This window comes from Pholis gunnellus (assembly GCF_910591455.1).
Source record: "Pholis gunnellus genome assembly, chromosome: 6".
NCBI classification, from domain to species: domain Eukaryota; kingdom Metazoa; phylum Chordata; class Actinopteri; order Perciformes; family Pholidae; genus Pholis; species Pholis gunnellus.
This window is the reverse complement of record NC_136532.1, coordinates 13,217,189-13,232,318: the sequence shown is the minus strand read 5'-3', so window position 1 is coordinate 13,232,318 and position 15,130 is coordinate 13,217,189. Positions and strand designations below refer to the sequence as shown.

General features: G+C 42.1%; 1 protein-coding gene across 2 annotated transcripts in view; it reads right to left on the bottom strand.

Annotated features, from left to right (window-relative positions):
- Window positions 1–302: 302 nt before the first annotated feature.
- The window catches only part of vcana (versican a), a 46,849-nt gene continuing 32,021 nt past the window's right edge, over window positions 303–15,130 (bottom strand). Inside the window, exons 1-8 of one of the 2 annotated variants that reach the window (XM_079161056.1) lie at window positions 7,600–13,217; window positions 7,381–7,494; window positions 7,132–7,245; window positions 5,492–5,650; window positions 4,803–4,885; window positions 2,629–2,773; window positions 2,332–2,514; window positions 303–2,230 (exon numbers count right to left, since the gene is read on the bottom strand). In XM_079161056.1, the coding sequence (XP_079017182.1) occupies window positions 2,073–2,230; window positions 2,332–2,514; window positions 2,629–2,773; window positions 4,803–4,885; window positions 5,492–5,650; window positions 7,132–7,245; window positions 7,381–7,494; window positions 7,600–13,099 (6,456 nt within the window). In that variant the 5' untranslated portion in view covers window positions 13,100–13,217 and the 3' untranslated portion in view covers window positions 303–2,072. Of the gene's footprint in view, window positions 2,231–2,331; window positions 2,515–2,628; window positions 2,774–4,802; window positions 4,886–5,491; window positions 5,651–7,131; window positions 7,246–7,380; window positions 7,495–7,599; window positions 13,218–15,130 lie in introns of those variants that run through there. The other variant, XM_079161057.1, reaches the window with a different exon arrangement.

The window sequence follows — 15,130 nt, the reverse complement described above, 5'->3', positions numbered from 1 at the left end:
TTCTGAGTCACATTTCTCCCGCTCTCGTGCACCTGTCTTGCCTCTGATCACAAACTTTGAGAACTAGTTATGTAAGAGTACCCTCCAATTTCATTCATTCAACCTCTTTATCTCTCTATTCCAACACTGCATCCAGATACTGTTAAAAGGTTACTGTTCCAAAAACACACTACAAAACAGACGATTGGAAGCGATAAGAGGCAACCATAACTTCTGGAATAAAGCTACAAAAACAGGTGGAGAACATACACAGCACTCAACACATAAAAAACGTACTTAAAAAAGTCAAAATTAAATTAAAGTTTTTATAATATCCATATATTTATTTTATTTCGTTGGTGATTTACAGAAAAAAAAACAAGTTTGATCTCTTTAAAAAAATTCACAAGCATCCCAGACATTCACATTGTAAAATAAAAAGTTATAAATATAAAATTATATTATATGCACACTAAAGCGCACACATAGACATTCACAGGCAGAAAAAACAAACACATTTTTCCATAAAAAAAAATGCTGGAGAAACACATAACCATACACAAAGATTTAGTTAATGTTACAGAACATTATTGCAGCCGATGGGGCCCTCCATATTCTTTGGTCAACTTCTGGCATTAAAGATGTCAAACGGCAAATAAATCCATTGTATTGTTAGGCAACTTTTCGTCTTCAATGCATTCCATTTGGACAGTCTGTGATTGTGGCTGCTTTCCTGTTGAACATAAAATACAAATACATGTGGAGCACTCCAGGGACAGATGGCAGCATCATATTTCACCTGCAAGTGTAGAACAAGTAAGGAGACAAGAGCAGCTTGAAAATAAATTATATGCATCTGTTATGTTGAAGTCTTTTTGAGGGTTTCACAAAATACATTCTCTCAAAGGCTGATTTCAGTTGACCACAATAACAGAAAAGTTAAGTGTCCAGAATAAAAAGCTTTACCTAGAAAACCATCACAGACTACAGCACAACAGCAACAGATGATAGCAGGACTCTTGTGGTGTGTAATTATGAACAGCATTACAGTTATTGTAAACATGCTGTAGCAATTAATTGTAAGTTATGCACTTAACACACATAATAAAATTCATGGCTAATTGAGCCACATCTCTCTGCTTTCATTTGAAAATAGTAATGGAAATTGATTTCCATCAGTGGATTAAGGCTTTGTTGGTAAGTACTTAGAGAGCAAACTCTCATATGAAATTGCAAAAAACAAAAAATCACACAAAAGAAATCTATCCATAGAAATGTTTCTTGACAAGACATCAATGACATCCATTGACAGCTGGAGCTAATGGCAGGTGGTGATTTGGTAAAATGTGGTATAGTTTCCTCAGACAAAGCTAAGAAACCATAATGATTCGGTGTGAAGACTGGAGAAAGATTATTCACAAAGGTTTACAGTTCTGTAAGTATGTGATATATCTACTAATGTACACTATGAGTCCTTTGTATGAGCATTCATTGTCACTGATGCCTCCATTTGTGTTCTGATAACTTGGATGTCTTGCCATAGAATAAACCTGGTTAAATTTGAGGACTTCATATATATGCATATGCATGCACGCTCATTAAAATGAAGTCCAGCTTAAAACAGCACGACAACATAATGGATTCCTTTACATAACGTAAGCGCTATATTTTCACAATAGCTTTTTTTTATGACTAAGGAACACTTATGGTGGTTTTAAATAGCACAGTCGGTGTACAGAGGTATTAGACAGTCATGGGTGTATTATTATTATTATATGCTAAGCACAAAGAAAAAACATTCGCAGTTTAAAAAAGAATGATGAGTGTACTTTTTGCTTTTCCAGTAGCCAGCTGAAAGTATTTTATCCACATCGGTATTGTGCCCCTTGATAAGAAAAGTCATGAATCAACATCTTTTTAAAAGGCACTTCATTCCATCCTCATCCAAATTGTAAGAAAACTACAGGTTGTTCTCTTGGTTTCTTTGACGAGTTTCCTCTTGTGCTTTTTCTTGGGGAATCCTTTTCCTCTTTCCACACAAGCATCAGCTATGTGTTCTCGTCTCGGGTAAGCTGTGCCATGTTACATGGCAATTACTGTCTCTTCAGCTCATTCTCAGTCCTGTCTCTTCTTGCCCGGTAGAGCGGCAGGTGAAAGCGGAAGGCCTCGTCTGGCCATCTCTTGAAGTTGTTGATGCTGTAGAGACTTTTGTGTTGATGTCTTCTAATAAAGGTCCTCTGATAGCTCGATGCTGTTAGAGAAAAGTCATGTATTAGCTCTAAAACTATTTAAGTGTTTGTTAAAATGTTAAATACAGTGACATAAACCCAGAGCAATACTTGTTGTACTCACGGTTCATGCAGGAGATTTTAGGGCTGTCCCATCGCCCATCTCCACGACAACGAATAGTTGGGACGTGCCTCTGAATAAAGCCTGTCTGGCACTGGTATCTCACCAGGGTGTTGATCTCATACCGCTCATGCTTCTTACCAAAGGTACGAGCATTCTCCACCAGAGGGGGTTGGTTGCAGGCCACTGGGAAGCAGAGGTGACGATAACATTAAAGTGAGGAATTTTACAGTAGACAGAGGACTTGCATTTTCTCCTTCCTAAACCCATGTATTCAAAGTAAGAGGGTGTATGTCTTACCTGTGCCCTTTTTGCAAGTGTAAGTTAGGTGGTAGTTGCAAGGAACATCGTTCCACTGGCCGTCCTCATGCCATATCATCACGACACAATCCTCACCAGAGGAGAAGAAGCTGTCAGGCTGGTTGGGCCTCCAGTTTTCATATTGCTGAATAATAAGAGGAGAGCATAAAGTGTAAGCCATTATGATGGCTTTGTGTCCTTTAGAGAACCAAAACAATACTAATTCTAACCCTAATATAGATATAGATGCTATGATTTTTGTATTCTATTAATCATTATAACCTATTTAGGAGCAGCAGTTATCTATAATGTATATTTAGTCTGCTTGATAAAATGCATGACATTGTACTAAAGACACCAGTGGGGTAAAGGTTACCAAATCACCACATGTTTTCTTACTACCACCTATCTCCTTCCATAGAAGTCATCCCAAAAAGAGAGATCCTGTGCTGTTTAAGCAGCAGTTTGCCATCACTGTGATTTTAATCAATGGCCACAAGAGAGAGCAACCTGGGATACAACTTAAACTGAGCAACCTAGTGACTGCATCATAGTTCAGCTCTGAGGGACACTTGCAGGGTCTATTTAACTAACACAAGGCACAGAAACCAACACATTTACAAATAGGCGTGTAAACTACAGAATCGGCAGCCATATAGCCATATAGCCAATAGTATTCTTTAACAGGTTCCTAACAGACACAAGATTATTAAGGGGCAACAACACACTAACATGTCACTTCCTATCCGAGATATGATCTGAATCCAGTAGACCCTACAGGTACTTGACTAGAGGTCTTCATCATAATGGTAACCTAGAAGTGTTATGTTATTACATCACACAGGCTGCATGCCTCGCATTACAAGTGTAATTCTGCAGGCACAAAAATCCATACAAACACAGATGTTCATCTACACATTAATACAGTATACACACAGCTGTAGAGCTGTGGGGCATCGAACCGGGAGTTGATGCTACCTGCAGTCTTTCAGCACATTTTAGATTCAAACAGCCTCTTCAAAGCTGTGACCCCCCCCCCCCCCCCCCCCCCCCCCCCAACTCAACCAATCATGCCCTGAGGCTCTGCTACTCTGTCATTATGGTTAAAAAACACATTGACTTCCTGCTCAGCTCACTTCAAGTTAACAAATGGGTGACCCATCAACTGAACAGCAGGCCTGCATCCTTCTCAAAATAATCAAACAAACTTTGATCACCCCCACACACAGACAACCAAAGATACACCAGCTTGGGTGTTTCAGTGCCCTGATACATTTTCTTGAAATGTTTCCAAATATAAATATATCATTCATCATTCAGTTATTCATATGTAGTCTTATATACTATACTTATATCCGCAGGAGGTGACCACCCACCCAGACCCCCTGGGCTGCTTCTATCCAGTGTTTCTCTCTTTCTGCAGCCGAGCACAGGTGCTGTCCATCTGTGTGTCTGCCTGCCTGGTGGCCCTTGCCCCGGGTGGCTGTTTGAGGGTCGGGCCTTCTGATGCGTGTGGGGGTTGAAGGGGGACCATACCTGTCTACGCCTGCCAAACTCCCCTCTACACAGTGTCACCAACACCCTCATCACCCCTCAATCTCTCAGCTGAGCAAGGGTCTCTATAGGCGGCCTGTGCTTATCTTTTTACCCTCAGGCCCTTATCTATGGTCCTGGGGGATTATCTTTGAAGTGAGTGAATGATCTATCTGTACGACACGGATGCACACAGTAATTTGCAACATTCCTGTCTAGTGAACGGGATCTTACGCAGCTACAATCACTACACCAAACACGCTCCCACTTGTGTGCGATTTTTTACAAACATTACATTTAAGAACAGTGTGCATTTCCCTCCCTTGCCTACTCTTTTACATTGGTTTGTCAACTGCTTGCATTGTTGCAGCTGTCGGTTTTCTTTCACTGCACTCACACTGCCTAAAAGGTGGTGCCTTACAGTATGTGCTACATCAAATTTATTACCAGAGCAGTCACCCACCAGGGTGTAGCGGTATGAGGCAGAGGAGAGTACGTCATGAGAAAGTCACCACAGCCCCTAAAAAGAATGACTCTCCCTAGATGACTGTATGTGTCATCGACATCGTTTCCAAATATTGATATTGTCTCTGAGCCACGTTCGTTGAGACAAAGATATGTGAGAAAGCAACCGATCTTACCACAGGGCTGCTATCAGTCCAGCGGAAGTCACTGTCAAACATCTTATCATTCAGGCCAATCCACTGGTAGTCCTGTCCAAGACCTGCCATACAGGGTAGAATGAAACACAGCAGATTATGTTTCTCTGTTGCCATATCTCCTTTTTAGGACTCTTTGGTTACAGTAAGTTCAAAAGGGAAGGCATAGATTAACAGAGACTCTGTGCCAGAGTCATCCCCAAAACATTTCCTTCTGGTCACTCCCCTGCACATCCCTGTTTCTTTATTTAAACACTCAACACTTTTAACATTTCACTTATATTCACTTGTCTTACAGTCCTGTATCTGTTTTGTTGCGCACTTTATTTTATATTTTATTGTAAATTTCAAAAAATTGCACTGTGTTGACTGTTGTTGATTGTTTAATGTTTCTGTTTATTGTTAAATGTTACGCACCACCCGCCACGACAAATTCCTTGTTGGTGCAAACTTCCTTGGCAATAAACGGTTCTGATTCTGATAGATAACGAATGCTTTTATTATGCTTGAATCATTTTCCTGCATTTACTGTACAGCTACATTAGTGTGGTGGATGTGGGTTTGAAGGAGATTTTGTATTGCTTCAATCTTACAGTATCATGTAGGTTTCATAAAGTAGGACTTTGAATAGGTTTCAGTACTTTTGACTGCAACTGTGAGCTTCAACTTACGGTTGACAAACTGTTGCTCCTCGTGGGAGAGGAGGCTGCTGAGATGAGCACCCTGTATGCGACACTCTCTCTCGGCTGTGTCCCAGTTTCTTCTGTGGGGGAAGTACTTGTAGCAGTGACCCTGGAACTTATGCCAGCCATAGTCACATGTTTCTGTATCTGGTGGAAGAGAAAGAAAGAGTGAATACTGCATACATAGTACTCTTAACAACTGAGTATACTGACCCTATAGGTCTGCTGTTTAGGTCTGCTGACCACTGTTTCTAATCAAGATGGAAGAGGAACAACATGAATGATTAGTTCTTACAACCCCCAACAGGGGCACTATAAGGACGTGGAGGCAAAACCACAATTAGCTGCCAATTACTACCAAAAGGTGTGATAACAGTGGTAAAGCAGATGTTTCTACTTCAAAAGTATTCATAAATGGAAAAAAAAGCTGTGGATTAAGATTCCAAATTATAGTCGGGTAAAATAATGGAGCATGGGCAATGCAGTCGCAAACAGGTCACATTTATGTCAAACCCAGAAACTCCAGGTGATGAGATTTAAAATGGATTTGGAATAAGGTGAGGAGTTAAAATGGATATAGAGTTCCATATTATTTCACCAAAGATTGGAGATATTTTCTCCATCACACCTTAATACCATCCTCATCTTGAACCTACCGATGATTTGTGTCCCAACATATGCTGCAGCAACTCAGTTTACTGTCTGTGCCTCTCTCCCCTCCTCAATCCAACTTCCAAACAGACAGGGTTGTTCCTCTTCAAGCTGCTTTTTCTCTCTTTCTCCTGCCAAAACTTTCTAAGACAGCGGCTCTGTCTGAGTACAGTGAATGGGTGTGATTCACTGATGAGTGATCCCCAAAACAAATAAGGATGTAGACTCTGGTCAAGAGAGATCAGCCAAGACAGATGATGCCCTGGGTTCAACACACTTGGGATGAAAATAGGCACACTAATGTAAAAGTATGTGATAGGGGAACTTCAGAATAAATTAGGCATTACATAAGACTCAGTCTTGTGTGGATAAACGTGGTTTCCCAGGGTGTACCCAGGAACGTCATGTCTAGTCTAATCGTATGCCCTAGATGGAAATATCAAGAAGTGACTTGATGTCTAGCACACCTGTGTTGTAGTGTACACCTCATCTGACCTGGCACAGATAAATCAATGTCTGAAAAAGTTATGAAAATGAGTCAACTGTCTCTGTGTCTGTGGAAACTCAAGCTTGAGGGTGGTCGAAGTATTATCAGACTTCACAGACCTTGAGGCAATGCTAAAAACAGACTGTAAATTGAGATGATGACATAAATATGCTGTTTATGACCGATAACGCCCTGGAGAAACCTAAGGCAATTCTCTCTAATTGTATTTCTGTGGTGTGGCAAAAATTTGAATGACTCATACTCTATTTTTTCATGTGTATTTCCCAGAGACTCAGGTGAATGATTCAATTAATTGTCTAAACATGTTACCAAATGCAAGATCTGCTTATGATGTTACAATTGTTACAATTGAATCTAGGCAGTTTAGATGGATGGTTGGAACCATTTGAAACACTAATGAAAAACCTTTTGTTAATCTGAAACAGAATACTCTTAGAAAGAGAAGACATCAAATTAACCACAAACTTACCTTCCTCACAATAGAGCCCAGAGTAGCTTGGGAGGCACACACATGTAAAGGAAGCCAGCCTATCAACACATGTGCCTCCATTGCGGCAAGGATTTGACTGGCACTCGTCAAAATCTACAAAGAAACAAAAGGAAAAAAAAAATTATAATCGCCATGACATTAAAACCACTTTTAAGATTATTTTGTTGCATCCTCTGTAAAAGTTAAGGCAGTAAGATATCGTGAGAGGAATTATTGATAGTATCCTACCTGTTTCACACCGATTACCACTGTAACCTGGAGCACAGCTACATGTATAGATGCTGCCACTCTTGTAGCAAGATCCTCCATTGAGACAAATATTTTCTGTACACGAGTGAACTCCTGTTAAGACATAAAAAAAGCAAGATAAAAGTTGTGTTTAAAGGAAATTTGTTCTGACTTTACATATTTTGTTGTATTCCACTGAAACAATTTGAAAACGCATACCTGGAATTTCAACAGTCTCGCCAATGACGATGTGCTCCAAATCGACTTCCGTGTCAGTTTCCTCCCCTCTTATCGGTGGTTCTCCTCCAATGTGTGGTTTGTCACTGTCCGGTTTGTCATCCTCTTCAGAAAAAGATGACGGATTGGTGGCTATGGATGCAACTAAAACTGGCCAGCTTTGTGTTTGAGCTGGTGTCATTGTTGTGAACTCTGTATGGGTCCTTGTGGGAATTTCAGTGTGAGGAGTGACAACTCCCTCAATTGTGCCCACAACATCCTCTTTCTCAGATGTTCTATCAACACTAGTTGACTCCATCTTTGAAGCTGGGGTAGCATCAACCTTGAATACAGTCTGGATTTCATCTGGGGGCAGAGACTGTTCCTCCATACTGTTGATATTTGATTTCTTAGTAGTCGTCATCTCACCAGACACACTCTCAGAACTGACGGATCCACTTTCAGCCCCAGTGCTAATGATGGAGGGGGACTTAGTTGAGGCAGACAGAAGCTCAGAGGTAATGTTCTCAACTTCACCACTAACAGTGCTTACTGTGACCATGCTTTCTTCTGAGCTGTCGGTGCTTCCTGAACCACTCTCAGAACTAGACAAGGATACTACACTAACAGGAGCTGAGGTAGAAGGCAAGAAGGTGACAGCTGCTGCTACTACAGGTGATTTGGTTGCATTTTCTTCTGAGCTACTTTCAGTACTGCTCAGTGAGTCAACAGGCCGACTCTCAGGTGTTTGAGAAACAGGTGGTGTAGTAATGAGAACTGTTTCTGGAACTGCTTCAATTTGGTCTGGTGTGTAATAATCTGGGGTCGAATCTATATTGTCATATATATTCTCTGCAGAATTTGTATCTGGAGATGGTTCTATCGTTGCACCACTTGAATCCCAGTCAACAGCTGTTTCAACTGTCCTGCTGGCTTCAGCAACTGTAGAAGATGCTGTGGGCACAGTTGTTGATCCTGTAATCGGTCCTGAGGTTTGTTCATATGTAGATGATTCTGGCTTATCTGTTTGGGTGTTTGTCATCTCAGGTGATAAAGTGCTGGTGATGATACCCAACTCACCAATACTGGACAGGGTTGAAAAAGCTGGAGTGACAGAGTCTGAATTGATGATAGTTGTCGTATTGTCACCTGAACCTTCTTCTTCTGTTAAAAAGCCAATACTTCTTTCTGTTGATACAGGGATCTTCTCACTCTCTGATGATGTTGTTTCATAACTTGAAGCCTTTTTATCTGTTGAAGTGGCTGTCTCAAGTGACACTGCAGTTGATTTCTCAGTGGCAGAGGTGGAAGTGGTAGTCCATTTACTCTCTGCTGTGACCATTTTGGGTGATGCTGTTGAGGCCACTTGATCAGTAACATCTGAAATGGAAGTCATCAAAGGAGTCTCAGTGCTGAACAGTGACGATGCAGTTGAAAATGGAATATTTTTTGTTTGCATTAAAAGTGAAGAAGCTGTTGCCTCTAGAGTTTGTTCCACTGAGCTTGAGTCTGTAGAAGATGCTGTCGCAACAGCAGTTTCTTCTTCAGGTTTTGCAGATCTGTCAGTTGCAAGTTTTGTATTTTCAACCCCAGCAGGCATTGTCCCTTTAGAACTGACTGTTTCATCTGTAGGACGTGAAGTTATTGCAGCATCAGTGGATGTTTCCTGGATTTCACTATCTTGTGCGCTAATTTCAGCATGAGTTGAAACTTCTTTAGTTGTAGGTGCTCGGCTAGGGTCTTGAGCTGTCTTATCTTCCAGTGACGTAGCTGTAACTGCAGTATGGGGAGTCACACCACTAGGTTCAAAGTGCTTGCTTGACTCCCCACTGGGCAACATCGGTCTGGTTGTGGCATATACGGTTTTCTCAGAGGATATGTCAATGTGGGGATGATTAGTGAACGTAATCTCCGACCTTGCCTGTTGGAAGGACACCTCAAATGGTGTAGTATCTGGTTCTGGTACGAAAGTGGTGACAAACTGAATTATTACAACAGGCTTTGAAGTGCTTTGTAGAGAAGACACTGTCGATGTAGAAAGGGATTCTTTTGTAGATATGGAGGTCATGTGGTCCTCTGTGCTCTCTTCATGTGCTGGTGTTGACATCAAACTATTGGTAGGGGGTGAAACGGTGTCTGACAATGATGCTTTCTCTACCTCTGTGGTTTTCTCACTTGTTTTAGTTTTATCCACTGGGGTCACTGTGGTGGGTTTTTCTGTGCTCCTGAACTGAGGGGAAAGTGGAGTGGCTACAGAATTTTCCCTCTCAGATGTCACTGTCTTAGGTGATGCAGTTATAGTATCTAAGATCTTATCCCCAGAGCCCTCCTCACCTGCAATATCTGTGTTACTTGCCACTGAAAATGTATTTCTGCTGTAGGGAGGAGATGATGTTAGCATTTGGTCCATTTTCATTGTACTGTGCAGAAGAGCTGCTGTCCGTGTCACATGCTCTGTCAAATGAGTGTGATCATTTGATCTATCCTTCCCAGTAACTTGAGGAGATGGTGTGACAGTTGGCTTCTCTGTGCTATAAAGACTGGAAGCAGCCTTTGATACTGCAATTTCAGTTCTGCCGGTGGCAGGTTCAGGTGAGGTAACTGAAAATGTTGGGGTGGACTGTGGTGCAGATGTAACTGTCTCTTCACCAGATGTCAGAATACTTGACACACCTTCTACGGTTGATGGTTTTGAAGTAGGCGGTAAATATTCAGAAGATGTTGAGGCTAATGGCAAATCATTGGTTGAGGTTGCATGTACATTTACTGGTTTATGAGTAAAGAAGGTGGCCCTATCAGTCCCTGAACCCTCTGATTCTTCTGTTACCTCCAACCTTTGTGTCATTGTAAATGGTGTGACACCTCCAGCTTCTTCTGTCTGGATGGTTGGGTAAAATGAAGAAGAGGGAACTATGGAGATAGTATCTGCATCAATGATTTTATCATCTTTGGTGATACGCTCAGGATTGATGCTGCCTTCCTTCATACTGTCTGTTACTGTAGAGAACAACTCATCTTCATCTTTTGCATCCTCTCTGAATATGATGGTTGTGCTGGTTGATGGTTTTGACACATGCAAAACCATGGTAGGTGTTTGTTCAGTTAGGTCAGTCTTGGAGTGGCTGCTGCTGGGAGTAATGATCACGACCTGTTGGTCTGTAATGCTATGATATATAATAGAGGGAATAGGGGAGGACATTGATGTGAATCCATCTGGCTTGTGTTCACTGCTAGAGCTTACTGTGGTGAAGTCAACTGTGGAGTGATCACTAACTGAAGCTCCAATTGTATGGGGAGACATAGTTGTATAGGAGGATTGTGTTATGTGCTCAGCTACAGTAATTGTATCTTTCCCAATGCTAGAAACAGGAGGCTCTGTAGCTTCAGAAGTGATGGAGCTGTGTGTATCTGGAGTAATTTCACCCTCCTGTGAGGAAACCTGCTCATCAGAGGTTGGTGTGACTGACACAAAGGTTTCGGTTTCACCTGTTGCTTCTCCAAATGTGACGCTGTCCATCAATGATGGCTTTGAGGTGAACATCTCAGTGGTTTGGTCACCAGAACTCTCTCCTTCAGTCAAAGTAAAGGCTGAACTTGGTGGTGATTCATCAGTTGCAGATACAGACAAGTTAACCGACTGGGCAGATGTGACAGCATATACTGTTGTTATGTTTAGCTTCTCTGTGCTGTAGAGAGAGGAAGCTGGAGTTACAGCAGATTTTGGAATATCAGATGGTCCACTTTCATGTAATACTGTTGTTGTTTTAGGTTTCTTTGTACTGAACAGGGAAGAGGCTGTACTCTTTATCTCTTTATCTTCAATATCCGATAAAGCTGAAGATGCAACCAAAGTGACAGCAGGAGACTCTGTGTTGTAAACAGTTGAAGATGAGGTCTGAGAAAACATATCAGCTGAGCTTTCCTGAACTATTGTAGTGTCCATTTCAGGGGACATTGCTGTTGGATTATCAGTGCTGTGAAGAGAAGAAGCGGCAGTAGGTTTTTGTGTTATAACATTTTCAATGGACAGATCTGTTGTTTGGTCACGTGATCCCTCCTCAGTGATAGCAACATCACTAGATGACGACATCATTTCTGTTGTAGCTGCTACAGCAGTGGGCATCGCAGGAGAACTTGTGAGTGGTTTAAATGTAGTTGATCCGACGAAAAGTTCAGCACCTGAACTTTCACCCTCTACTACAGAGTCATCTGGGAAGCCACTGCCCTGCTCAGTATTGTAAATCTCAGTGCTTGTCATGTGTGGTGATTGGGTTGATGACATGAATTCCTTAGTAAGCTGTGTACTGGAGTGAGTCGAGGATGCAGCACTTAACATGTCAGATGTTCTCTCAGTGTCATCAATTTCGGTTTCATCTGTGGCCACAGTAACTTCTTCCTGGGGTTTTGATGTAGTCTCAATGGATACCTCTTCACCAGATCCATCTGAACTTGACTCCTCATCAGTTGAGGCCCCAGAGTACTCCATGTCAATAAAAGTAGAGGTTTCCTTTGAGGTATACACAGTGACACTGGGGATTGCCAAGGGTTGAGAGGTTTCAAAGGTATAAGGGCTTGTTGTGACTGTCGTAAATTTTCTGTCACTTGAACTTTTCTCGTCAATAAATGTGGTTGTAACTAATGGTCTAAATGTGGTTATTGCTAAGGTTGTTTGTTCCACAGAGGATTGATCAGACGCGGTTGGTGTTTCTAAGGGAGTTTCATCTGTGGATGCAGATGTGTCATCTCCTGAGCCCTCTACATCAGTAAAAGTATCACTTCCTGACTCAGATACTGATGCTGTCACTGCCTCAATTGTGGAAGAAAACTGGGGAGCATCTGTAGACTCATCTGTCATGAACTGTGGGATGGTTTGGGTTGATGATTCAACACCAGTCTGTGACGTGCGCTGACTCTCAGCTATCTGAATTCCATCTGTTGCTGTAGAGAATGGGAATTTGTTTTGAGATTCGCTGGAGGCAGTTGGTGGCATAGGTGTTGGTCTCTCTGTGCTGAAGAGAGAAGAAGCTAAGGTTACTTGAGATTTTAAAACTTCAGATGTTTCAGTGTCCGGTGATGCTGTTGTCAATAACTGCCTCTCTGTGTTTATCGTTAAAGACATTGTGGTGGCTACGCTTGCTGTTGCTTTTGTGAGAACCTCTGGAGGAGTAACTGAAGATTCTTCGGTTGCAGTGCTTTTTGATGTTTCTGCAAACACTGCCGCCGGTATCTCTGTACTGAACATGGAAGAAGTAGAAGCAGTGGCAACATCAGTTGAGCCCTCTTCATCGGTGAACAATGACCTTGAGTCAGTGGTAAAAGCAGTGCTGGCAGGCTTAACAGTTCTCACAAAGGTAGGTAAGGATTCAGTTAATGTGAAGTCTGTGCTGGTGCTGTAGTCCACTTCCTCATATGGCTGTACTGAGGGTTTGACACTTGGTGAAGGTGTGCTTCTTCCAGTTGCAAGTGATGCTGTTGTTAATGCTGGTTTCTCTGTGCTGAACATTGAAGAGAAGGTGGTTGATGTTTTACCAGCAACTTTGGTGGTTTGATCAATAAACTCAGTGTCATCAATGATAGGGATGGAAGGCCTTGTGGAAATTGGAGATGCAGTTGCCGTTTGCTGTGAGCTGCCAATCACTATACCTGAGAGGCTGCTTGGATATACTGTTTGGTCGATAATTGGCAAAAACAAGGCAGATGAATCCTCTGTTAGAATTTCAGTTGTTTGTCGAGTTGAGCTGTTGTCCTCAGTCGAGTTGATTGCAGAACTTGTCTCAAATTCATCAATGATCTGGATGGCGGATGCTTTTTCTGTACTTTCTGGCTTTTGAGGTTGTATAACGTCTGATGTTGATGACAGAGGTGTGGTAACTGTGGTTCCCAGTGTTGTGGACAGGAGGCGATGAGTGCTGGAAAGTGCTGGTCCAGTTGAGTCAATTATTCCAACTGTTGTAATGTGTGTCACCTCATCTCCAGAGCGTTCAATAGTTGGGAAAGTAGAACTTGTCTCTGGTGTAGCTGACAATTTCCCAGTTTGACTTGTGGTTACAGGCTCTTGTGTTTCAGGTGACTCTGATGTTGGTCTGTCAGTACTGTAGAGTGATGAAGCTGCAGTAAAAGCTGATTTTAAAGTATCACTTGTTTCAGTTTGACTTGAGGCTGTTACTGACGGTGACTCTGTACTCCACAATGAAGAAACAGTAGTTGCTGAAATTAAAGAGTCTTGAGTCAAATCTGCAGTGCTGGCTCCAGAACCCTCTGATTCAGTGGTAATGGGGAATGATGCTGTTTCAGGTTTCATGGTTGATCCACTGATGGAAGGACTGGACTCCACCATTGTAGTTTCCCTGCTAATATCTTCATCCTCAGTGCCTGAAACAGCAGATGATGTAACAGCAGATGTTCCTGTTGGTGCCTCACTGCTGTAAAGAGATGATGTTGATGTGACAGATGAGGTCTCAGAGATGGTTCCTTTAGTTTGGTCACTTGAGCCATCTTCATCTGTAGTTGGCAAAGTAGAACTTGTCTCTGGTGTAGCTGACAATTTCCCAGTTTGACTTGTGGTTACAGGCTCTTGTGTTTCAGGTGACTCTGATGTTGGTTTCTCAGTACTGTAGAGTAATGAAGCTGCAGTAAAAGCTGATTTTAAAGTATCACTTGTTTCAGTTTGACGGGAGGCTGTTACTGCTGGTGACTCTGTACTCCACAATGAAGAAACAGTAGTTGCTGAAATTAAAGAGTCTTGAGTCAAATCTGCAGTGCTGGCTCCAGAACCCTCTGATTCAGTGGTAATGGGGAATGATGCTGTTTCAGGTTTCATGGTTGATCCACTGATGGAAGGACTGGACTCCACCATTGTAGTTTCCCTGCTAATATCTTCATCCTCAGTGCCTGAAACAGCAGATGATGTAACAGCAGATGTTCCTGTTGGTGCCTCACTGCTGTAAAGAGATGATGTTGATGTGACAGATGAGGTCTCAGAGATGGTTCCTTTAGTTTGGTCACTTGAGCCATCTTCATCTGTAGTTGGCAAAGTAGAACTTGTCTCTGGTGTAGCTGACAATTTCCCAGTTTGACTTGTGGTTACAGGCTCTTGTGTTTCAGGTGACTCTGATGTTGGTTTCTCAGTACTGTAGAGTGATGAAGCTGCAGTAAAAGCTGATTTTAAAGTATCACTTGTTTCAGTTTGACGGGAGGCTGTTACTGCTGGTGACTCTGTACTCCACAATGAAGAAACAGTAGTTGCTGAAATTAAAGAGTCTTGAGTCAAATCTGCAGTGCTGGCTCCAGAACCCTCTGATTCAGTGGTAATGGGGAATGATGCTGTTTCAGGTTTCATGGTTGATCCACTGATGGAAGGACTGGACTCCACCATTGTAGTTTCCCTGCTAATATCTTCATCCTCAGTGCCTGAAACAGCAGATGATGTAAAGGGAGATGTTCCTGTTGGTGCCTCACTGCTGTAAAGAGATGATGTTGATGTGACAGATGAGGTCTCAGAGATGGTTCCTTTAGTTTGGTCACTTGAGCCATC